General features: G+C 38.8%; 2 protein-coding genes across 2 annotated transcripts in view; both read right to left on the reverse strand.

Moving 5' to 3' along the window:
* The window catches only part of bbs2 (Bardet-Biedl syndrome 2), a 126,787-nt gene extending 110,878 nt beyond the window's left edge, over nucleotides 1-15,909 (reverse strand). Inside the window, exons 1-4 of the mRNA XM_063066684.1 lie at nucleotides 15,682-15,909; nucleotides 14,698-14,829; nucleotides 7,494-7,721; nucleotides 3,918-4,043 (exon numbers count right to left, since the gene is read on the reverse strand). Of these exons, the coding sequence (XP_062922754.1) occupies nucleotides 3,918-4,043; nucleotides 7,494-7,721; nucleotides 14,698-14,814 (471 nt within the window). The 5' untranslated portion in view covers nucleotides 14,815-14,829; nucleotides 15,682-15,909. The remainder of the gene's footprint in view (nucleotides 1-3,917; nucleotides 4,044-7,493; nucleotides 7,722-14,697; nucleotides 14,830-15,681) is intronic.
* Nucleotides 15,910-20,568: 4,659 nt separating this feature from the next.
* amfra (autocrine motility factor receptor a) overlaps nucleotides 20,569-26,441 on the reverse strand; it is a 71,757-nt gene continuing 65,884 nt past the window's right edge. The window contains exons 13-14 of the mRNA XM_063066685.1: nucleotides 23,774-23,955; nucleotides 20,569-22,724 (exon numbers count right to left, since the gene is read on the reverse strand). Coding sequence (XP_062922755.1) covers nucleotides 22,544-22,724; nucleotides 23,774-23,955 — 363 coding nt within the window. The 3' untranslated portion in view covers nucleotides 20,569-22,543. The remainder of the gene's footprint in view (nucleotides 22,725-23,773; nucleotides 23,956-26,441) is intronic.

Raw genomic sequence — 26,441 nt, forward strand, 5'->3', positions numbered from 1 at the left:
TTTGTTCACATTCAGAGACAGGTTGTTGGCTCTGCACCAGTCCATTAGCCACTGCACCTCCTCTCTGTATATTGTCTCATCGTTCTTGCTGATGAGACCCACCACGGTCGTGTCATCGGCGAACTCGATGATGTGGTTCGAGCTACGTGTTGCAGCACATTGTAAGGTCAATTTATTTCCTGGGTGCAATCTCCAATCATTCTTCTCTCCATTGCCCTACCTCCTAACTTTTATCCAGAATCAAATGAGTCCAAATGGACTTCATTTCTTTGCCAATCTCCCAATTGCATTTTAGTTAGGCTCTGTGATGAATGACAGTTCTTACGGCATTTTGCACATTTCCTGTACTGAGTACAGGAAGTTGAGAATCATGGTGCACCTATCAAAGTTGTTGGCGAGGCCACACATGGAACATTGTACTCAGTTTTGGTCACTCATTTATAGGAAGGATACTTTTAAACTGGCAAGAGTGCAAAAAAGATAGCAAGGATGTTACTGGGATTGGAGGGCTTGAGGTATAAGAGAGGCTGGATACTGGGGTCTTTATCCTGGCAGTGTAGGAAGCAAAAGAGTGACCTTAGAGGGGGTGTATAAATCATTAGGGGCCTGGATAGAGAACTCAACAACTAGAACACGCAGATTTAAGGTGATAGGAGGAATATTGAAAAGGAGGGTGAAAGGAGCTAGAAGCCGCCAGATGTTTTTGCAGACCCAGGCGACTTCTTCCAGTTCATCCATGAAACAGCTTATTCTTCCTTTCTTGTGTCTTTCTTTTCTTTTCAAGGTGGCTGTGGTTCTATCAGAGTCCGTGATCTACAGCTACAGCTCAAACTATGGTTCTCCATGAGCGGTGGGTTGTCATACTGGCCATGCGGCCTGGCGTTTCAATATCTCCAGGAGCAGCCTGGATGATGTGCGCTTTCAGGGTGCAGACCTGTAGACAACCCGGTTCCTCAATGATGTCACCAAGTACCTACACTCCATTTGCCAGAAAAAGCTGGACCCCCCAGTGGCCACTCATAAAAATTCTACTTCCCGTTTCCATGTGTCAGCCTAAGGCTCCTCTATTGCCACGATGAAGCCACACTCACGGTAGAGGAATTATCCAACTTCCGGTAATTGCCCACCCCCACCTCTCCTTCACTATTTCCCTCTCTCACCTTACCTGCCCCTCACCTCCTTCTGGTGTTCCTCCCAATTCCCTTTCTTCCATGGCCTTCAATCCTCTCCTATTAGATTCCCTCTTCTTCAGTTCTATCTCTTTCACCAATCCACCTCCCAGCTCTTTACTTCACTTCTCCTTCTCCAGTTTCACCAATCACCTTCTATTTTGTACTTCTTCCTCTCCTCCCCCCAGTTTCTTACTTTGACTTCTCATCTCTGTTTTTCCAGTCCTGATGAAGCCTGATGGCCTGAAACGTCAATTGTTTACTCTTTTCCACAGATGTTGCCTGGCCTACCGAGTTCCTCCAGCATTTGGTGTGTATTACTCTCTCCCCCATGCTGGTGAGAGAGAGCCTGTCTGAGATACCCAAGTGCTGGGTTATGGACTGTAGTTTTTGATGGACTCTAGATCAAGATCTCTTTGGGGATTTTGCTGTTGCTTGTATAGTAAGGTGGAGGGGGTTGGTACTTTCGCTGGTGAAAGTGGGGGGGGAGAGGGTCATTGCTTCTGCTGCTGCTTGTCTGGGGGGGGGCTCTTTGGGGAACTGATGCTTTTGTCACGCATACCTTGGTGTTTCTTGGATGTCTACAAAGAGCACGAATTTCAGGTAGTATACTGTATACATTCTCTGATATTAAATTGAACCATTTAATTTGAACTTGAGGGACAACTCTCCCCCCGCCCCCACAGAGAATAGTGGGTATATAGAACAACGTGCTAAAGGAAAAGATAAAGGTAGTCACACTTATGATGTTTAAAAGACATGGACAGGTACATAGATAATAAAAAAAAGTTTAGAGAGATTGGAGGCAAATGCAGACAAATGAGACTGGCCCAGATAGACATCTTGGACAAATTGAACAAAATGGACCAAAGTTTCTTCTGTGCCTAGAAACTCAGTATATTTATTAAACCATAGAGTCATAAATTTAATAACACACTGAGGTACTTTCCTTTGTGGAGGAACCACAAGAATAGGCTGACGTACTGCTACTATGCCTGTTCCATAACTAATGCCTAATGTAGCCAGGTAATTTACTGTTCAATTTTATCATTTTTCGTACATGCCTCTCAGAATAAAATGCCAAAAATTGGCAAAATACTGAGAAAAATATCCAAAATACTTCTTTTACGTTGTTGCTCTGCAAACTAATGAAGAGGAAGCTCTCTTTGCTTGCGTGTCCCATTCATGTAGATACAAATATGAGAAAAGAATATTGGTGCAACACACACAAAATGGAGGAACTCAGCAGGTGAGGCAGGATCTATGGAAATGAATAAACAATCAACATTTCAGGCCAAGACCCTTCACTAGAACTGCAAAACAAAGGGGGAAGAAGCCAGAATAAGGAGGGAGAAGGGGAAGAGTACAAGGTAGAAGCTGATAGTGAAGAGTGGGGAGGTGGAAATTAAGTAAGCCTAGGTGGTGATAGCTGGAAAAGTTAAAGGGCTGGAGAAAGAGAAATCTGATAGGAGTGGGGAACGGATCGTGAGAGAAAAAGAAGGAGAAGGGGCACCAGGAGGAGGTGATAGGCAGGTGAGGAGAAGAGAAGAGGTAAGAGGGTGGCCAGAGTGGGGCATTGAAGAGTGAAGGTGGGAGGAGGAAAAAGTACTGGAAGTTAGAAAATTTGATGTTCTTCAGGTTGGAGGCTACTCAGGTGGAATATGAGGTGCTGCTTCTCTAGCCTGTGGGTGGCCTCATCGTGGCAGTAGAGACAGTCATAGATGATATGTCGGAATGGGAATGGAGAATGGAATTAAAATGGTTGGCCACCAGGAAATGCTGATTTTTGTGGATGGAGCAAAGGTGTTCAACAAAGGTGCTACCCAATCTACACTGGTTCTCACCAACGTCAAGGAGCCGTATTGGGAGCACCGGATACAGTAAACAATCCTAAGAGATTCACAGGTAAAGTGTTGCTTCATCTGGAAAGACTGTTTGGACCAGGGAGGAGGAGAATGAACAGGTCTAGTTTTTTCACTTGCAGTGGTAAATGCCAGGAGTGAGATTAGTGGGGAGGGACAAATGGACAAGGTAATCTCAGAGGGATCAACCATGATGGAATGGCAGAGCAGACTCAAAGGGCTGAATGGCCTAATACTGCTCCCATGTCTCATGGTCTTATAGAGAGATCTGTGTGGAAAGCGGAGAGTAGGGGATGTAAGGATGTGATTGGCGGTAGGGTCCCATTCCAGATGGCGGACACTGCAGAGAATGATGTGATGGATGTGGAGGCTCATAGGGTGGTAGGCAAGGACAAGAGGAAACTATCCCTGTTGCGGCTGCAGGAAGATGGCGTGAGGGCAGATATCTTGGAAATGGAGGGCAGCATCAATGGTGGAGGAAGGGAAACCTCATTCTTTGAAGGAGGACATCTCTGATATCTCGCAAAGGAAAGCCTCATCCTAGGAACAGAGGCAGAAGTGATGAAGAAACTGCAAAAAAGGAATGGCAGATTTATAGGAGACGGGGTGAGAAAAAGTATAGTCAAGATAGTTGTGGGAGTTGGTGAGATTATAACAGATATCAGTAGATAGTTTGCCAGAAATGGAGACAGCCAGATATCAAGAAAGGGGAGAGAGGTGTCTGAAATGGACCAAGTGAACTTAAGGGGAGGATGGAAGCTGGAGCGAAAGGATATTGGTTCTTTGTTCTATCCAGTATTGCTTCCACATTTTACAGTACTTGGCACTACCTTCTCACCCTACAAAAACTGGTAATCAGTCCTGGCATAATTCTGTATTTCCATACCGTCCAGAAAAGATCATTTCCTTCCTGATCGAAACCTTGGAGTGTACAGTTCCCTCCAATAATTGCCAGTGGAGAGGGTATGTCCCCCAGCTGCCCCAGCACTACTGCATTGGCTCCATCTGCCACCTACAAAAAGAGAAACCGCAAATCAGGATCTCTTCACAGGCCTTTAACTCTAGCAATTCTTGAAACTTATTTTGCCACGTCAGGGGTCACACAAGGAGAAAATGTTACTTGTATAAAATGTCTCATCACACATAAGCAGTTTCTGAATGGAAAAAAAAAGGGCATTTATACCAGGATATTGATACCAAATTTCCAAGCATTGAGAAATTATAGGAATAGTCAGTAAAATAAATTTATTTCATTATTCAACAAGTTCTTCTAAATTGGAATAAGTTAAAAGTTTTAACATAAAAGTACTTGAAATTCTAAATTGGCCTCTATAGAATTTCCATATTTGGAACAAGGTGCGTTAAATTGGAGGTCATTTTGCATGAATCAAGTACTTTAAACAACAATGGACCAAGACTCCTATCGTGGTCAATTACATTGCAAAGGTGTCATGACATACACTGGATTTCAATCTAATGCACAGTGTTTATTTGGAGCAAGCTACCTCTAAAATGAGTTGCAAAGAGCCACAACCCAATTAGCTTAGGCCCTAAATGGTAAAGAGTAAAAGGTAAATGACACACAAACCATATTACAATCAGCTCGAGTTGTTTTTTTATTAAAAGGTCAGGTTGCAGGAGGAAGACAGACCTTAATTTCAAAGTAAGGCAGAAATCCTGACCTCAACTTTGAAAAACATGGACTTGAAAATATTTGGGGCTTAAAAGATGGAAAAAGGAATAAACAGAAGATAGTTAACCAAGATGATATGAATAAAAGTAAACACAAGATTCACAATGGTAAAAGTGAGAAGCTTGAAGTGACAAGGTCCATCAGGTCAGCTGACTTGGGGTTCCTGGCTGTCCCATGATCTAAATTAAGTTCAGGGGTGATCGCGCCTAGACTGTGAAACAGCACTCCCCTCCCTATCAGATCTGCCCCCTCCATTGACTCTTTTAAGTCTAGGCTCAAAACGTACCTTTATTCACTAGCGTTTGAATCTTCTTGATGTGGCTGATTTTTGGCTTGTGCCTAGACTCATGTGTGGTTTATTTTGTGCCTATAAGCTGTGTGCCTTGTATTTGTGATTTTAGTTACCTGTTATGGTTTGTATAGCACTTTGGTCAACATGGGTTGGTTTTAAATGTGCTTTATCAATAAATTTGACTTGACAAAATCCAAACAACTAAGTTTTGTTTTCTGTTGAAATGACTAGACAGAATTTTTCTAAAGAAACAGTTTTGTCTTTGATGGACTTCCATTTTACAAAGATTCCTTTGACACATGTTGGGTTACAAAGCTACCAATATAAAAGGATCAAGGATCAAAGATGAGAAGATCCATTTGAGGTTGGAAGAGAGCGAACTAGAAAATGTTACTGTCCCTCTCTTTGCCCATTTAAGCACACTCAGTGGCCACTTTACATCTGCTTGTTCATGTAAATATCCAATCAGCAATCATGTGGCAGCAACTCAATGCATAAAGGTATGCAGACATGGTCAAGATGTTCAGTTGTTGTTCAGATCAAACATCAGAATAAGGAAGAAATGCAGTCTTAGAGGCTTTTGCAGTAGAATGATTGTTGGTGCCAGATGGAATGATTCAGGTTGCCCAGAAACTGCAGGTCTCCTGGGATTTTCACGTAAAGTCTCTGGAGTCTATAGAGAATGGTGCAAAAAAATAAAAAGGTTGCTGCTGACTGTACACACAACAGCTACAGTGCACAGGTTTGGATGAAATGCATATGTAACATGACAAGCAGGTGTAAATCAAGCAGGCTGCTTTGCCTTATGTCGAGCTTCTCAAATGCTATTAGAGTTGTACTTATCCAACCAAGCAGACAGTTTTCATCATACTCTTGTGCCTACACTATTTTTTGTGAATCTTCAACAATGGTCCCCCCAGAAGGCTTGGGGGATTTGGTGCTGTTAATATGGTTATGTACCCTACTCAAGTGACAGGATTTCCTTCAGCCAGAGATGGATATTGCCTGGTATATACTGAACATTCCCATTGCTTATCAGGGAATTGCCTAAATGCTGTTTCAGTTTTGCTGCTTGCAGCCATAGCTGTTTCATTTTTTGGGGGGACCAAATAAAAATAAACACTGGGCAACAAATCAGTGAATATTACTAATTCCAACTTTATCATGAATAGGCAGCTGAAATTGTTTAGATTTAAGACACTGAGAAACTTCTGCAGTAACAGATTGGGCCTGAGATGATTGACCTATATTTGAACCACCCTTACATGCATTATGATTGAAATGACCAACAGAAAAAGTTTCTGTTCGTTTCCCACTGAGGAGTTATAACTTCTCCAAGCTGAAGTAAAATAAAGAACAAAATTATAAAACTAATTGAAGACTATCAAGAGGTATGAAGAGCTTGTCTTTTGTGAATGTAATCTACATTAACCAATTGAAAATGAGATGACTGGGTAATTTTACTGGAGATTGTGAACACCAAAGATAGGTGGTCTGCCCAAGAATGGGAATTATATCAAAAGCCCCCTGGTGATGGATAATTTAAGTTAGAAAAATAAGTTACTAATTAATAGTAAAGGAAAATGTTTAGGTTTAAGAGTGGGAGATACTGTCGTTAGGGGTATTAAAATTGATGAATATACAATAGAAATAGTGGTAAATTCTAAATTAAGTATATTTTGGATAGTTAGGGCATGACAGACAAGGAAGCAGTTACCTTAATAAAGTGGGAGATACCATCAAGGACAAAAGCTCTTACTAGGATCTAGTAATAGGATACCAGAACATTTATTTTGATTATTCTAGAACAAGAACAAAGCAATGAAGAGAAATTAACAAATTAGCATTAAAAGACATGGAGTTGTGCAGGCTTATTAAGAAATGCAACTCGGTGGCTTTTTGAGGTTTGGATGCCGTTGTAAGTATCCCAAGATACGCCTGCCAATTTTCTGCCACTGCAGCAGAAAAGTGCATGGCCTATAAATGGCCAAGAAAGATGGACAAAACTCAAAGCAGTGAGGGGGAGAACAAAAGATCAGAGAGAAGAGGGAGCCAGAACATGAATTCTTAAATGAAAAATATACTTCTCATTTATACCAAACTACCATTATATTTTATTCTGGATAAAGGATGAATAAAGTAAGACTACCACCAAGACCATTTCTGAAAAGCTAATCAGATAATAATCTCATTGTGAAACATTGACAGGGAGAAATACCAAATTCATCAAGTGGTGATATGAATTTTCAATAAGCGCACAATGCATTAGAATCAGATAAAATTATCCTATCAAAATTTCTAAAAAAAAATTACATTATCACATCATTAGCAGCTTGGTTCATTAGAGTTTGCTGTGCACAAAATGACTAACATCTAAAATACACCATTAAAGACATTTTTTTTAAATGACTGGAAATATCTTGGGATGCGCCTTTAAAAAAGTCCCCTCATTGTTCATTGATGAATTAAAATCTTACCTCCTTATAGAAAACATCAGTGTTGTTATGTACATCATAGGCCAGTAGATTAGTCTGTGTGCCTACGAGCAAAGAGTCATAGCCAAGTGTGGGATTAAGTACTCCTGCAGTTAGACAGCTGACATTCTGGTTTATATTTAGAAGGTAGGTATCAGAATCCAGGCCACCTTGTAATAAATGGTTAGCTACAACACGCTGGCTACGAATATGTGGGTTGTGTATAAAGACCTAAGGAGAACATATCAACAATATTTATTAATTACAGTAAATCAAATACTTAAGGCAAAGGAAATAAATTATCTTGTGAAATTTCACTAAAGTCACAGTAGAAAACAGATGTGTGATATCCGACTTCTGAATTAATAACGTTTTTCACTTCACCATTCTCGAACTGTTAATTCTACTTCTTTCATTATTGTCACTTTAGCATATCATTACATACTGATTTCTTTTCATGGTAATAATGAAATGGTGCACATATAGCTCTGAAATATTGTTCACATTTACTCCAAAACTACTACATAATGGCACACTTAAATTGCTTTAGCAGCTTAACTCATACAATTTTCATTACCAATGGAACTAAAATCTTAACTCCAGCTAAGACTTAATGTTAACTATGCAAATCAGGATTAAATAATATTCTGCAAGCGTCTTTGTCCTTTTATTAAGTGAAAGAGTATTTTCTTATTGGTTAATTTTAGGGAGGAGTTTCCTGGACCCAGCAAAGGTGAATTAAAGGTATTTATTTCAATATATTTATGTGTATAGGCAGGGTCAGCAAGGCAGGTTTTGCCATTTTCATTTCTGTTGTCCAGGTCAGTTGTGTTTTTTGTTTCCTTGTGGGTTTTGAACAGTTTTGAACAACTGAATGGTTCATTATGTAATTTCTTAGGACAGTTAAGAGTCAGCCATATTGCTGTGGGTCTAAAATCATGTGTCAGACCACATACGAACCACAGATTTCCTGCCTTACGGGATATTAGATAATCAGATGAGACCTGTCAACAATTGTCAATGGTTTTCATGGTCAACATAAGACTTTTTAATTCCAGAATTCAAACTCAAATGTATCATCATTTGCCATGAAGGGTTTCAAACTCATGACCCCAGGACTTTGCCCTGGGATCTAGACTACAAATCCACTACAGTATCACCTCCCCTTTTCTTTTCTTTTTAAATCTTTTTATTGAGTAAGTATACAAAAAAGGTAAGCCATATAAACATTAATACAATGTTAAAGTACAATAAAATTCCAAAAGATAACAATACCAAAAAGAAAATACTACAAACAATGTAATTTAAGCATAAGAAACCAAGATAACATAATAGTATACTAGATTTTATATATATCAATGGAAAAAAAAAAGAAAAAAAAAACCCCCAAAAAAAACCCACCGTGCAACTACCTAAAAGCAAAGCAAAGCAATGGGCTAACTTGAAACCAAACAGAGTTAAACTTAAAATCACGTCCTCAATCCCGACCTCCATTAAAACAGTGAAAAAAAAACAAGAAGGGTAAATATTACATTAAATGAAAATATCGAATAAAAGGTCCCCAAATCTGTTCAAATTTAAATGAAGAATCATAAAGGTTACTTCTAATTTTCTCCAGATTCAAACATAAAATCGTCTGAGAAAACCAAAAAAAGGTAGTTGGAGCATTAAGCTCTTTCCAATGTTGTAAAATACATCTTTTCGCCATTAAAGTAAGAAATGCAATCATTCTACGGGCTGAAGGGGAAAGATTACTAGAAATTTTAGGTAGTCCAAAGATAGCAGTAATAGGGTGAGGAGAGATATCTATATTTAATACCTTAGAAATAATATTGAAAATATCTCTCCAAAAAGTTTCCAAAGTAGGGCAAGACCAAAACATATGAGTTAAAGAGGCTATCTGCCCCGAACATCTATCACAGAAAGGATTAATATGCGAGTAAAAACACGCTAACTTATCTTTGGACATATGTGCTCTATGAACCACTTTAAATTGAATTAGGGAATGTTTAGCACAAATAGAGGAAGTATTAACTAATTGTAAAATCTGCCCCCAATCATCCACAGAAATGGTAAGCCCCAATTCCTGTTCCCAATCTACCCTAATCTTATCAAATGGAGCTTTCCTAAGTTTCATAATAATATTATAAATCATAGCCGATGCACCTTTCTGACATGGATTAAGGTTAATTATCGAATCTAAAATATATATAGGAGGAAGCATTGGAAAGGAAGAAAGTATAGTACTTAGGAAATTTCTAACTTGTAAATATCTAAAAAAATGTATTCTTGATAAGTTATATTTATTAGATAATTGTTCAAAAGACATAAGGGAACCATCTAAAAATAAATCCAAAAACCGTAAAATACCCTTAGTCTTCCAAGTTTGAAAAGCGCGATCCGTAAAAGAGGGAGGAAAAAATATGTTGCCTAAAATAGGAATCGCTAACCCGAATTGATTAAGATCAAAAAATTTTCTGAATTGAAACCAAATGCGCAAAGCATATTTAACTATCGGGTTAGAGACCTGCTTAAGGCGTTTCGAATCAAAAGGAAGAGAGGAACCTAAAATAGAACCAAGTGTATAACCCTGAACAGATTGTAATTCCAATGCTACCCATTTAGGAATAGATAGTATGTCCCGGTCAAGTAACCAAAATTTCATATGTCGAATATTAATAGCCCAATAATAAAATCTAAAGTTAGGTAATGCTAAACCTCCATCTCTCTTAGCTTTCTGTAAATGTATTTTACCCAGTCTCGGATTCTTATTCTGCCAAATAAATGAAGAAATTTTAGAGTCAACTTTATCAAAAAAAGATTTAGGAACGAAAATTGGTAATGCCTGAAACACATATAAAAATTTTGGCAAAAAAAACATCTTAACTGCATTAATACGACCAATCAAAGTTAAATATAAGGGAAACCATTTAGATGAAAGTTGAGTAATATGGTCTATTAATGGTAAAAAGTTAGTCTTAAATAAATCTTTATGTTTACAAGTAATTTTAATCCCAAGATATGAAAAGTAATTATTAATCAATTTAAATGGAAATTTATAATATAAGGGAAGATGTTTATTAATCGGAAAAAGTTCACTCTTACTAAGATTTAATTTATAACCTGAGAAAAGACCAAATTGTGCTAATAACTCTAAAACAGCAGGAATGGATCTCTCAGGATTAGAAATATATAAAAGTAAATCATCAGCATAGAGTGATAATTTATGGGACTTTAATCCCCGAGTTATCCCAGTAATATTTGAAGATTCTCGAATAGCAATTGCAAGAGGTTCTAATGCAATATCAAATAATAGGGGACTAAGAGGACAGCCTTGTCGAGTACCACGAAAGAGAGGAAAAAAAGGTGAGTTTAAGGAGTTAGTACGAACCGAGGCTACAGGGGAGTGATATAACAGTTTAATCCAGGATATAAATTTCAAGCTAAAATTAAACATTTCAAGCACCTTAAATAAATAAGGCCATTCTACTCTATCAAAAGCTTTCTCGGCATCTAAAGAAATAACACACTCAGGAACATTTTGTGAGGGAGTATAAACGATATTTAACAATGTACGAATATTATAAAAAGAGTAACGACCTTTAATAAAACCCGTTTGGTCTTCCGAAATAATAGAAGGAAGTACTTTTTCTAGTCTATTTGCTAATAACTTAGAAAAAACTTTAGAATCAACATTTAATAAAGATATTGGTCTATAAGATGCACATTGAGCAGGGTCTTTATCCTTCTTTAGTATTAAAGAAATTGATGCTCTATTAAAAGATTCCGGAAGTTTACCAAGTTTCAAAGAAGCCTCAAAAACCTTATAGAGCCAAGGAATCAATAAAGAAGCAAAACATTTATAAAATTCAACGGTAAACCCATCAGGGCCAGGAGCTTTCCCCAGATTCATAGAAAAAATAACATTCTTAATCTCATCCATTGTAATGGAAGTATCTAATAAAGAAGACATATCCTGTGAAATCTGAGGGAAGTCTAACTTATCTAAAAAATCATTCATATATTTAGAATCTCGAGGAGACTCTGATTGATATAAAGAAGAATAAAAATCACAAAAGGTTTGATTAATCCCCACATGATCCAATATCAATCGATCATTTTGGTTATAAATCTGATTGATTTGAGATTTAACATAATTAGATTTCAATTGATTAGCCAGCAGCTTGCCAATTTTATCACTGTGAACATAAAAATCACTTCTTGTTTTCTTTAATTGGTTTACAATCGAGGACCAGAGTAGTAAACTGTGTTCCATTTGAAGTTCAGTTCTTTGTTTGTATAGCTCCTCAGAAGGAGCCATAACATATTTCTTATCAATTTCTTTAATCTTGTCCACAATTGCCATCTCCTCCTGCTTCTGTTTCTTCCTCAAAGCAACGGAATACGAAATAATCTGACCCCGAATATAGGCTTTAAAAGTATCCCAAAGAGTGTTAACCGAAATATCTTCTGTATGGTTAATTGTAAAAAAAAGCTCAATCTGTTCATTCATAAAATTAACAAAGTCCGAGTCCTGAAGCAACAGCGAATTAAAACGCCATTGTCTATTGTTTGGTATATTGGCCATAATTTTAATAGAAAGCTTAAGTGGAGCATGATCCGAAATGGTTATAGAATCATAATCACATTTAATCACTGAAGGAATGAGACGAGAATCAATGAAAAAATAATCAATTCTTGAATAGGAATGATGAACATGTGAAAAGAAGGAAAAATCTTTTTCCTGAGGATGCAGAAAACGCCAAATGTCCGTCGACCCAGAATCAGAAAGGAAAAAATTAATCAAATTTGCAGATTTATTAGGTAAAGTCCGTAAAGGAGCCGAACGGTCCAAAGCTGGAGATAAACAGGTATTAAGATCTCCGCCCCAAATCAATGAAAACTCGTTCAAATTCGGAAACTGATCAAACAATGATTTATAAAATTCCGGACAATCCATATTAGGAGCATAAACATTAACCAAAACTACTTTTTTATTAAATAGTAAACCACTAACCAGTAAAAATCTACCATTCGGATCAGAGATAATATCCTGTTGTATAAAAGTAACTGAGGAGTCTATAAAAATAGAGACGCCTCGAATCTTAGCATTGGAGTTCGAATGAAATTGTTGTCCCTTCCAGAATTTGAAAAAACGTAGTCTGTCCCCCCTCCGTACATGGGTCTCTTGTAAAAATAAAATTTGTGCTTTAAGTCTCCGGAACACTTTAAAAACTTTTTTCCTTTTAATAGGATGATTAAGACCATTAGTATTCCAGGAGACAAAATTAATAATAGACTCCATAAATCCTAAAGTCAACCCATAACAAGGAGGATTGACAATAGGCGCGACCCACAAACCCGGAGAGGAAACAGAACATACAAAAGATACCGGGGAAAAGGACGCAACCAATACTTCAATAATGTATATAGCCCAAAGAGAAACAAACTAAAACGTGAAGCCCCTCCCACCACCCCCCACCCCAAGACCCCAAGGCGAAATCTAAAGCAGACCCGCCAGAAAGAAGCAAGCGCTAAAACTACCCCCATGACTTCCGGTATACGCTCCCTAAAAAAAAGGTATAAATATGAAAAGGGTCAGCTAATTGTAAAACAGTAAAAAAATAAGTAAAAAAAAGTTAGCTCAATTAAAATACACACAGAACAGAACAAAAGCCGGAAAGTATATATTAAAAAAAAACCACAATAAACCTCAAACTCATGAATAGACACAGCAACAAAAAAAAATAGGATTATTAACATAAAATGATTATAAAAAGCAAAACAGAATAAAATTTAAAAAAAACTACAAAATTTAAGGCCGCACAGGAAATACGTAAGATGACAAAAGGGAAGTAACCACTCAGAATCCCCTGGGAAAAGAAAGAAATGACGCAGTTAAAAAGAAAGTTTAGCAGCCATATTAAGAAATCGAAAGTAAACTTTTCTGCCCAAATAGGGCACAGAAAAGTTAAAACCAACCAATTCACAGCCTCCGATCAACGGAGAAAATTTAAAAAAAGGCAATTAAGATGTTGAAGATGAAAGTTGATCCAGATAACTCTGGGCATCCGATGGAGAATCAAAAAAACGAAGGGCTCCATCTAACATGCGAATCCTTAGACGTGCAGGGTACAGCAGCGCTGGTCTTAAATCCATCTTATAGAATTCCGACATCACGGATCTGTAACGGACCCGTTGGTCCCAGATTGGTTTACTGAAATCTTCCACGAATCGGAACTTAAGATCCGAAAAATCAATGAAACCTTTAGATCGAGCGAATCGAAACAGTCTCTCCTTGTCTTGAAAGTAATGAAAACGTAAGATAACATGCCTCGGTCTATCTGACCTAGACGAGTATGATGGGATTCTGTGAACACGATCCAGTAGCGGTGGTTGGTCAGGAAATACAGTAGGGAATGCATCTTTTAAAAGTTGGGAGAAATATTTCATAGGGTTGTTAGCTTCCACGGCTTCCCTGACGCCAATCATTCGTAAATTCTGCCGTCGCATTCTAGATTCCAAGTCAGAGTTTTTAAAAGTCAAAAAGTCAAGTTTCTTCTTCATTACATTAATTGTTTCTTCGACTTTCCCCATCTTAAGCTCACTTTGTTGCGCGGATTTTTGAAGATCAGATATAGCCGACTGATGTTCCGCAATACATGTTTGCATCTTATCAATTAAATCGGCAATTTTCTGGAACTTAGTTGAGATTTCCGTATGAATCAGGTCTTTAACAAAGCCCATAATTTCTGTACGAATCATCTCCCTAACAGAGGTTGAAATTTCCCTCTGAATTAACTCCGATATCGCTTTCAAAGTCACCGGTGATTCAGTCGGAGGGAGATCCGTAGCTTTCGGTTTAACCGGAGGTTTACCATCCTTGCCGTCTTTCCCGTTCTTAGACATAGCCGATCTCAGTATCATCCAATTGTCAGAGAATTCAGTTTAATTCAAAGTATTGTAAAAATTGATGCCTTAATAGTTAATTAAAGTATAGCTGACCATAGAGAGAAAAAACTCAGAGGTAATGGAGCGAGTCAAGAACGCGACTTCACTCCATGAGCGCTACCGGAAGTCTCCCACCTCCCCTTTTCAACAGGATCCTCAAACATCCACTATTCAGTCTGTTAACAGTTATAAACTCTCACTCCCCCCACTAATTATTGTACCTGGTCATTTAGCAACAATTTTTAAGAAGCAATACCTTTCCAGCCTGCGTTGCTGCAGTCAGACAGGGATGTATACCATCATATTTTCCAACAGACACCATTCGAGGGTTAATTCTGTGGTTCAGCTTGAGGCTGAATACTGGAACAAGCATGGTTATCACCCAGAGCTACAAATGGAAACAAAAATGATAAATCACCATGGAAATGATCAAAATGCATGCAGGGAGAAAGCTGTGGGAGGAAGGGAAGGAAGGTATCAGAAAATGTAAATCACAAAACTAGAAATTCAGCTTAAAATATACAGAATAAAAGGAACTACTTAAGATAAACATTAAGGATTAAGAAAAAAATATAAAAATTATGAAGAGAATGCTGGAAATAGTTGTTCCAGCAGCGAGTGTAAACTGAGAAACAAAGTTAGTATTTCCAGGATTTTTCAGGACAAAGCTTTTGTTAGCCTACCTATGTAACCTGATTTAACTGCAAAGGCCCTGACACTGATTGATTTAGCCCAGGATACTGTACTTAACAGTTTCAAGTCTGATACCGTTAACAGAATCCAGGTAAACGTGGGTACTAGGGAAACTGATCAGTAATTAAAAGTGAAAATCTCTACTCAACAAAATCCAGGACGAAATCATATAAGTTGAATGAAACACTGTCTGCTACCATCTACATTTTTTTAAATACCATTACTAGGTTTAGGAGCAGAAGATTACGGTGCCAATGAAAAATACACGACCTGAAATGTTTATTCTCCCTCTGGCATCTGTGGGTTTTGTTTTGCGCTTCCTATGGTAATAAAGACACCTTGGTACTAAGTAAAAAGCCGTCGAATACTGTCGTCATATTGTAAACACGGGCACAAGGGAAATTGACGTCCACCAAGCTGCTTGGGAGTATTAAACTCGTCAAGCCCAGCTCCCTCGCAATGACTGTAGTAGTGACCACGTCAAATCCTACATTTATTTATACATTCCCACTCCCCTGTACAATATCCCAGCCAACGCTATCCATACCGGTGCTGAACTGTTTGCAGCCCGCTTAGTAATCGGGGCCCGAGTTGCACAGGCCCAACTTCACGCAAACAGAACCGCTCGCTCGCCTCGGCCTCCGTTCGTGTCCCGGCCTTCTCGCTTAGTTTGCGGCTTCGAGCAGGCTCTCAGGCTGCCGACTTCGCTCCGGCCTCGGGTGGGCGCTCCGGCTAGACCGCCCGCACGCCGCGTCTCTCCGTTGCTACCCGATGACATCAAGCAAGCATCACGCATGTTAATTGCGGGCGGGACTTAAGTCCCATTGCCCGCTGGTTCGGTGACGGGAGGTGAGCTCAAACTCAGACCGTGACCTGAAATACTTTGTTTCAGAATGCTTGCTCCGAACGTGAGTTTCTTCCACTCTTCCCACTGCCGGGCTAAACTGACCGTTGTACTTGAGATATTGGGAGGTACCACGGTCCCAGATTGGCCACCTTATAGGTGTGGTGGGTCTATTCAGGGGCAGAGCTTTGCTAAATATATCAAAAGCCCCGTAAGCCTTTCACATAGTCCAGTGCAATGCGACAATATTTTCAGTAAATAACGACGCGAGTGTACTTAAAAAAAGCCTTTTACTTGCACCACACCGAATGCTGGAGGAACTCAGCAAGCCAGGCAGTATCATAGAAAAGAGTTAAACAGTCGACGTTTCGGGCCAAGACCCTTCAACAAGTAAAAGCTTTTTACTTGTTCCTTTTTGTAATGAGATGTTTAATTATTTTTACATGGCTTATAACCATGAATAAAGGAGTATAAATAGATACTTTACCAGAAGGAAAACCTAAAATAGATGAAAAATAACATTAACTACTTATTTTTCTTGTATTGTACTTTAGCTGATTCTTTTTCTCCAACATGCTCAAGGAGCTCGAATTTGGACTCAGCTGCTTTAAAAGACAGTACTGGCCTTCCACTGACCTCTAACTCAACTTTCCCTTTGTGAATTGGGCCTAATTTTTTTCTGTAAATTTTAGTAAATGTTCAGCAAGCAGATACAAACCTCAAGCTCTAGAAGTCAAGTTTTGAAATTTCATTATGAAGAAAACTAGCAGTAGGCTAGAGAGCTTCAAACCTGTTTCAACAAAAAATTATGGTGAATCAGATATAAGAAATTCTGCAGATGCTGGAAATTCAAGCAACACACATCAAAGTTGCTGGTGAACGCAGCAGGCCAGGCTGCATCTCTGGGAAGAGGTACAGTCGACGTTTCAGGCCGAGACACTTCAAAGGGTCTCGGCCTGAAACGTCGACTGTACCTCTTCCCAGAGATGCTGCCTGGCCTACTGCGCTCACCAGCAACTTTGATGTGTGTTGGTGAATCAGATGTTGACTTCTATTTATATCTGTTCTTCATAATTAACTCACCTACGAAAACCTGTCCTTATTGCCCCAGCTTTGTATATATGCAACTGACCATCTATACAGCTTGTTAAGTAGGAGGATTACAAAAGATGCAATACTCCAAAACGAAAGTGCAGTTGTCTTATTACTATAGCTTGCTTTTCTGGAACTATGTTCTCTGGTGATAAGCCATAACACATCTCAGCAGTTACTTTGTCAAAGAGCTGAATTCATGATTTCCACACAATCACTTTGTTCTGAACAATACATCTATTTTGCAAAACCTTCCCCCTCAATATTTCTTTATTGACATAACTCAACCCAGCAAATCTTTTCTGAATCAGGTCCAATTCACTCCTTAAAAACCAAGATCAATTTAATAGAATACGTAAGATATGGTCTTGCCAACATAGTGTGTAGTTTGGAAAATCCATAATAATTCATCTATCTTGCTAATTGGGTCTAGGACATATGGCCAGCAGGATTGACCTGAATCCACAGTAGAGCAAGCAGTAGTTGCATGCTCCAATCAGCAAACTCCAGGTCAATATTTTCACCAATTTAAAAAGAAACTTACAAAAAAAAGTTTGTTGCTGGTAAAATCCCAGAATTTGACTGATAACTTGGTGGGATCTAGTATGAAATTCTTGTTACCTTACAATTTACTGCAGACTGATATTGAAGGTTAAACTGCAAGTTTACCTGGACTGAAGGAACTCCAAAACAGTTTTGGTCTGAGGGAGACTGTTATGTGTAGTGAATCTGCTGATAGATAAGGAAACTGCACCAGAATGCATTCTAAAAAAAATGTTCTGTATTGAATATAACTAGGGAAAACATTCAAATTAAGGGAAAAGATAAACTCAGTGTGATGGTGGGATTATGGAGGCTGTGGCTGGAAGAACTTTTTTTTTTAAAAAGTAGTATCAGAAGCAAAATTAACATTTATTGATCATCTCACTGAGTGTACAGGGAAATTAATAAGTAGGAAGTAGTTTGTTCAGTGTGGGATACTGAAATTGCCACTGAATCACCAAGTTAAAATCACTTACCTATATATCACCTCCCAAATCATCCGACTCCATTTTCTTGAGTATAGATCAAGACTTTCAATACCTTCCAACCTAAACAATCAAGCAAAAGAGCAAATAGGATATTGATAGTCATTGTGAAATACAGCAGATACAGGCCCTTCAGCTCAACAAGTCCACCCAGCTGGTCCCAGTTTCCTGCATTCACCTCTAAGACTTGCCCCTCAAGTGCTATCCTGCTTACCTATCCAAGTGCTTCTTAAATTATACTAAGAACCTGCCTCAACTACTACTACTGGCAGCTAATTCCATATATTCACCACACTCTGCATGAAAAATTGCCCTTCAAGTCCCTTTTAAATCTTTCCCCTCTTACAGTAAGATGTGGACTCCCCGATCATGGGGAAAAGTCTTAACATCCACCTTATCCATGCCTCTCTTTCCAATTTAACTACATATTTCCTATAAACAGGCTGACCAAAACTGTACATAGTATTCAAGTGCACACTCACAAATGACTTATACAATTGCACCATAATGCCCCTACTCCCGATACTTAGTGCCATGACTGATTAAAGCCAGAGTGCTAAGTGCCTTTTTTGCCATGTGGTCGGGCCTTGTATTCCTCTCTTCAATTACACTCCCTAGAACCCTACCATAGTACAAGTGCAATGCTGGTTTGATTTTCCAAACTGCATCACTTCTCAGCCCACTTCCCTAACTGACCAAGATCTCATCATCTACAATACCCTCATTATCTCCTAGTTTTGTCAGCAAACTTACTAATCAAGCCTTGTGCATTCACATCCAAATTGTTTATTATTAGATTAGATTATAAGGACATGCAGTCCTCTTTTATTGTCATTCAGTAATGCATGCATTAAGAAATGATACAATGTTTTTCCAGAATGATATCACAGAAACACATGACAAACCGACTTAAAAACTGACAAAAACCACATAATTATAACATATAGTTACACAGTGCAAAGCAATACTGTATTTTGATAAGAAGACCATGGGCATGGTAAAAGTCTCAAAGTCTCTCGAAAGTCCCATCATCTCACGCAGACGGTGAACTTCCAGCGCTGCAAACTTGCCGATGCAGCATCCTGGAAGCATCCGACCACAGTTCGACTCCGAGTCCGTCGGAAAACTCCGAGCCTCCGACCAGATCTCCGACACCGAGCACCATCTCTGCCGATCGCTTCGACCCTGGCCCCGGCAACAGGCAATAGGCAATAGGCAAAGCCAAGGATTTGGGGCCTTCCCCTCCAGAGATTCTCGATTGCACAGTAGCAGCGGCAGCGAAGCGGGCATTTCGGAAGTTTCTCCAGGTGTTCCTTCGTGCTTCTCACGGCTGTCTCCATCAAATCAGGATTGCGCACGGCCCCCTAGTTAACACATATCGATATCATTCAGAACGGCCGAGCGCTGTGTCGCGCCACCATCTTCTCCCTCCCGCCCATTATTATAAATAATAGATAACAACCCCTGCAGCACACGACTAGTCAATCCTTCATTCTGAGTAACAACCTTCAACCACCTCCCTCTACTTCCTACCTTCGAGCCAGTTGTGAAACCACTTAACTCTCCCTGGAGACCACAGGACCTAACCTTCCAGACCAGCCTACTGTGCAAGATCTTGAAGGTCTTACTAAAGTACATAATATTGACTGCCTGCCCTCATCTACGTTTTTGGTTATTTTTTCAAAATAAAACTCTGAAAGGTTCATTAAGCACAATTTCCAACTCACAATGCCATGTTGATTACTCCTAATCATGCTCTAATTATCCAAATGCCGGTAGATCCAGTCACTTAGAATTCCCTCCAGTATCTTCCAGACTACCATGGCAGGCGAACTGCCCTTTATCTCTTTGGTTTCTCCTTGCCTGCCCATTTTTTTTTTTTTAAAAAGAGAGCAAAAGAACAGAACTCAAATGTGTTACTTAAATGTTAAGACATCTTTCACAATGCCTGCATTCTCCAATGACATTTTAACACATTTTAACAGTAGTGATCATCAGAAAATTATTTAAGAGTTGTGTGCATCACATCCAAGTTCAATTTAACACTCAATTTTACCAATGCATTTCCAAGTAGATACATGACTGATGTATCTTACCGGCACCACAAATATCCAAAGGTAGCACCTCTTGTTCAATGGCACACAATTCAGCACTGTCCAGAAATCAAATTGGCCAGGATGGTACATTTTGGTTTAGATATTCCTGATATAATTAATATCTTCCACTTCAGGATAAAGTATCATGGTAAATCATTGCAGGGTTCTAAGTACATTCAGATCATTGGGTGAGAATGTGAAGATCCCTATCAAAATTTTTGAAATAGGTACTGAACTGCATTACAGAAGAGTTTACATGTGGCTTTAAGTAATTCTCCAAGGGCAGGTTAAGGCTAATTGCACATGATCAATACATTTCTGCTGGAAGTTTACATGCAAAAGCCTGAGAAGCATACCAAAGGCAAAAAGGATTCTAACAATATTCATTTTGAGCAAACCAAAAATGCATTTTATTTAAATATTTGTAAAAAATGAAAAAGTGGTAATAGTGCTTAATATGCAAAACAAACTACAGTCAAATCCTCCCAGAGTAAAGCGTCACAAGGCATTTTACAAATTCCTACACATTCACTCATTCTTCAGTTTGGTACATTTAGGATTCAATAGATTCTTCCTTAAAAGGAGTTCCTATTTCAACTTACAGCAGTTGAGTTCTGAAAGTAAGAAAGTAACAATTGTGCACTGATATTTGAAGATCTTCCCTCCCAAAATTTATCTACAGAAGCTCAACAGCAAGCAGTTGCATTCCTGCCTAATCATTGTTTTGTGCAGAATCTGGAAGTAAAACTACTGTTCCTTTGAGTATGATGGAGAAAAATTAAAATCAATTTCAAATTTTATGTATTATTGGTTGTTGAACTAATTAACTAGGATGCTATTTCAATTATAAAGAACAGAAACAGAAACTAGGATTTATTCTTTTATTTTCTCTTCCCAAAAAAGGTTTTTGGAAAAAAGATGTTGTGCTGAAACACGTTTGTCACTGCTGCAGTGATTGTGGTAAAACATCCAAACAATAGTCAAAACAGGAACCAACAACTGTTGTTTCATGTTGTTTTTCAGTATACAGTCGCCTATTATGTTACCCAACTGTCTACACTGAAATGCTCAGTTCAACTTAGGTCAGTATTAGTTACTTGAAATATTGCATAAAATTGTGAAAATCAGCACATTCAAAAGTTGGGGAACAGAATATTAAATAAATCTGTAATTTGCATGTGGCCAATTCTAGACATTATGCTAAATGCAAAAGTGAACATGCAATACAAATCATGCATAAAACACCATAGAGCTGGATAAAACATGTCTAACCACCTCAAAAAGTTTTAGAACTATGAATGGAGATTCGGATAGCCAAATTTTCTGGACACCAGATACATCCTGAAAGGACAGAATGAAGGCTCTCGAGGCCTTTCACATGTTACTTCTATATTACACACAGTTCTTAAACTTTCATGTCAAACTGATGAGAGAAAAATATTGTTATAGAAGATGGTGCATCGCATGTGCTTAAAGTAACAAGTTCTGGGAAGTAGGACTGAAATTGTTCAAACCTATTAAAACATTTTTGGCTTAAAATCTTAAATATGGAATGTCACTTTGTAACTTTCCATCACATCATTTCAAATCTCCACACTACTTTTCCAGAAGTAGCAGCAACCCATCAGGCAGCAAAATATCAATCCACTCTAATGCCAATTATACAAGCTGAAACTACCATATCATACCTGACATGAACTATTTGGAGTTAATGAATGATGACAGTACAATTCAGTTTACCTGGAGCAATTTGAAACAAGACAATTAAGGATTCAAATAAAACTTAACAGAATTAAGTTCTATACAGACAGGGAAGCCATCGAAGTAGCAAAGGCAATATAATATAATCTGGAAAAAAAAGGTAGAATGAGGGACTGGTGAGAAATGTGTAAAATTGTTCAGTTTCTTGTATGATGGAAAAAAAATGACCAACATTACCATCAAGCAGCACTACATGGCAGCTTAGTTGACTAATTCCAAAAGAACCATCTTGCACTGCCCAATGAGTTCAAGAGAACTAGGTGGCCTTTCACAGTCCAACACAACAAACCTGTATACTATGTATATTTCCTTTGAGTTTAGATAGCTTCCGGACACTTGTAGCTATTTAAGTTTCTCTTTTGCAGGTACAAAGCCATTTATTGTTTCCACAAAAGCTGTATATATATAAAAATCACCCATGCCACTTCCCACCCCAAATACTGTTAACGCTGGCTCCTTTCGTGCAGCTACAGTATATATATGTGACAGTACAACGTCCCAGCTCAATGGCTTGACTTTGCAGAGTGGTTTGGGATGATGCTTGTCCTGCTCTTACTGTTGCAAGCGAAGTAGAGGCAAACAAGCAATTCAGGAAGTGTCAAGATTCCAGGTTCTCAGTCTTGCATCATCAAAACCAGAGTTCTGCTGTTGTTGCAGGTGTCGTCGTTCGGCTTTGCGCCGTAAAGAAATACTGTTCAATGATGATCCAGAGGATGCGTCATCATTTGATAAACTGTCTGCTTCATTCTGGCTTCTACTTGCATATCGTCTGAGAGAGAATAAAATGTTCACATTGTTATAAACTTGTTCTTTTTTCATCTTTCCCTCCCTGTGAGTCTTTCCATACTGATAAACCACATACTCAAGCACATATGGCTGTATCGGGTGTGTGTGCATGTGAGGAGTAGAGGAGGGTCAATAGGCTCAGAGTGGAGGGGTTGATGTGGCCAGGGCTGGGTGAGAATGTAGCTTGATTGCATTCTTTGAACTGAATAGCATCCATGCATTTATGGAGAAGCTACTTAGGTATAAAGGGGATGGTGTTACATCAATAGATTAATAGAAAAGAAAGTCCAAACTCCCATACCCTGCTCCCCCTCTGATTAACCAAAAACAGTCAAAGCTTTCAAGTACATTTTTAGTTGTAGACCCCACTTCCTGAAAAGAATTTTACTCAATAAAAGTAAATAAGGACATTTAAAGCCCTGAGTGGGACAAACCTAGGTCCTGAGAATGTGTCATTAATTCTTACTGTCAGTATTTTCTTCTTTGCCACTACTTTCCTCATATCAATTTTGGCAACTTCCTGATTTGGTATTTCCTCAAGATATCAGGCATGCAGCTTTGTGCCTCCACTTTAAAGGCCTGACAAATTATTCAAAATGCATGCCATTTTCTCATTCATTTTCTGTTGTGTTTAATGGGCCCTTCAATTTTTACATTTTCTCCCATCAGATGATAGTAATGTTGATTTTGAAATCCCGTTTATTCCTTTACGTAGCTATCAGTTTCATTAATTTTTACTGAAATATATGCAGTAACTTTGTCAAATAATTATAGTTTAGCAATTCTCAATCTTTTGTCACCCATATTCAAGGCTCTAAGCAAATTTTAGAGTTCAGAAATAAAATGCTACAAATCTGAAATACAACAAAAGATATCTGCAAAAAATCATCAGCATAGGCAGCATTTGTGTAGTGTGAAACAGAATTAATGTTTAACTTGATGGTCTTTCCTCAAAAATAGGAAGCCCAGTCTATTCATGCCCTATTGATTAGCGAATCCTAAATGAAAGCTCTTTACCAATCCTCAGCCTACCTCCGTGCTTGAAGAAGTAATTCCTCTTTGCGCTGCACTAACATTTGTTGTCTCTCATCTGTTGACTTTGAAAAGCGACTTCCCCGTGCTTCAAAGTCCTCAGCTGGAACATCGACCAGTGCAGTTCTGGTTGCAAATGTCTCTTCCAAACTGTGGGTAGGTTCAAGGGCTGGATGCTCAGGCTGAAGATACAAAGGCATATTGTTTAGGCATTTATACAGACTCAATAGGTACACCTTCTTAGAAGCTCAAACCTTTTAACTCAACACCTAATGCTGTAGCAACTAATTTAATTTAATTAATTTAAAGTTTTAATTTACTCATTCCAGTAGAAAGAAATATTAACAAGTTGGTTTTAAGAATCTTTCTTGCATTATGAGATAAATAATCAGATTTGCAGTTACTTGTTAATAAAGATGCAAAGACTAGAGCATCTCCATCAAGGAATGAAGGAAATAAAAAGCAATCTATAAGAGTTAATGTAATCCTTCTGAAGGGTATCAATCTAATTTTAGCAATGATTTTCAGCTTTAAAGAGTTTCACTTTCTCATTTCATGGAATATGGTAATTTCTAAACTTTAGAACCTAAACTAATTGAACTGCATTTGGATGATTTAATGAAAATAATCACAAACTTGAAAGAAAACAATCAAAAACCTGCCACTTTATAATGCATCTAAGTAATTTATTACAACACCTAAAATTTGGGAACTGCAAAAGGGAAATATTTTCATTGCCTTTTCCATAGAAAGTTAACATTTGCTGGTACTAGGTGGTGCTAGACTATGTGGCAACAGTTGCAGACTGCTCCCAGCACACCCTCGGGTGTGTCGTTAATGCAAACGATGTATTCATTTCACAGTATGTTTCAATGTACACGATAAATAAACCTGAATCTTGACTGAGAAGGGTGGGAGGAGAAGATGGCAGTGCAACGCAGCTCACAGTGACCACTCCGGTGGTGATATCTGTTATTTGTCAAGTAGGGTGCCGTGCACAATCCTGATTTGATGGAGGCAGACGTGAGGGCACGGAGGAACTTCTGGTGAAACTTCTGAAATGCCTGTTTCGCTGCCGCTGCTACAGTGTGATCCAGAATCTCCAGAGGGAAAGGCCCTGAGTCCTCAGCTTTGCTTGTTGCTCGGCGGCCGGGGCGGGGTCGAAGCGCTTGGCAGAGGATGGCGCTCGGTGTCGGAGGGCTGGTTGGAGGCTCGAAGTTTTTGAACGGACTCAGAGTCCGCTGTGGTCGGGTGCTTCCAATGGTGCTGCGTTGGCAAGTTTGCGGCGCTTGGAGGTTCATGGCAGGCAGAGTTTCTCCCTTCTACTGTCTGCGTGAGATGATGAGGCTATCGAAACTTTGAGACTTTTTTTTTACCATGCCCATGGTCTGCTCTTTATCAAATTACGGTATTGCTTTGCACTGTTGTAACTATATGTTATAATTATGTGGTTTTGTCAGTTTTAATCTTGGTTTGTCCTGTGTTTCTGTGATATCACTCTCGAGGAACGTTGCATCATTTTTTAATGCATGCATTTCTAAATGACAATAAATGAGGACTGAGTGTCCTCATAAATCTAAAAAAATTTAAATGAAACAGACTGTAAACTTTATATTTAATTTTTTTTAATTACATGAAGCAAGCAACATTTCCAATTATTCCAGAGATAAGACTGCTCAATGGAAAGATAGCTTTATGAAACTAGCAGTTTAAAAGATGAAAATAATATTAATGAAGAAGTCATTGGGTCATGAAAAAAAAAAGAAAGCAACAGTAAGAAATAGAACCATGATGAGAGCTGTAACTTGTCTCCTGAGTGGCAATATTTTTGCATCTAGCTTATCAAACACTTCTGCAAAAATCTCCAGAACATTCGAAGTCTCCTGCATTTTAAAAAAAAACTTCAGCCTATTTAAGTCTTCCCAATAGCATTAACCTCAATTCATGTAGATTAACCGTCACAGAATACAAAACTTAGTCTAGCCAGGATGTTAACATTTCTTCTTCATTTTCACCCATTGAGAAACGCAGCCCAGTGTCAGATTTTACTTCTCCCCTTTACAAAGGCCATAAACATTTAATAATTTGTGTGGCTGTGTTCCCAAATGCCACACCTGCCAACACTTCTAATTGTATACCAGCATTACTGCCAAAAACATAGCAACTTGCAAGACTATAATTATATGCCCACCTTGTATTTTGTCTTCCTCAGGATTTGTCAAACCTACAGATTCTTTCCAATTTACTGTAATCTGCAGATTTCAAAATAAGCCAAGGGCATAAGTGAGGAGAAGATGGCGGCACGACACAGCGCGCGCGGCCGTTCCGAATGATATCGATATGTGTTAACTAGGGGGCCGTACACAATCCTGATTTGATGGAGACAGCCATGAGAAGCACGGAGGAACACCTGGAGAAACTTCTGAAATGCCCACTTCGCTGCCGCTGCTACTGTGCGATCGAGAATCTCCGGAGGGGAAGGCCCCAGATCCTCGGCTTTGCCTACTGCCTGTTACTGGGGCTGGGGTCGAAGCGATCGGCAGAGATGGTGCTCGGTGTCGGAGATCTGGTCGGAGGCTCGGAGTTTTCCGACTGACTCGGAGTCGGACTGTGGTCGGATGCTTCCAGGATGCTGCATCGGCAAGTTTGCAGCGCTGGAGGTTCACTG

This window comes from Mobula hypostoma, chromosome 14 (assembly GCF_963921235.1).
Source record: "Mobula hypostoma chromosome 14, sMobHyp1.1, whole genome shotgun sequence".
NCBI classification, from domain to species: domain Eukaryota; kingdom Metazoa; phylum Chordata; class Chondrichthyes; order Myliobatiformes; family Myliobatidae; genus Mobula; species Mobula hypostoma.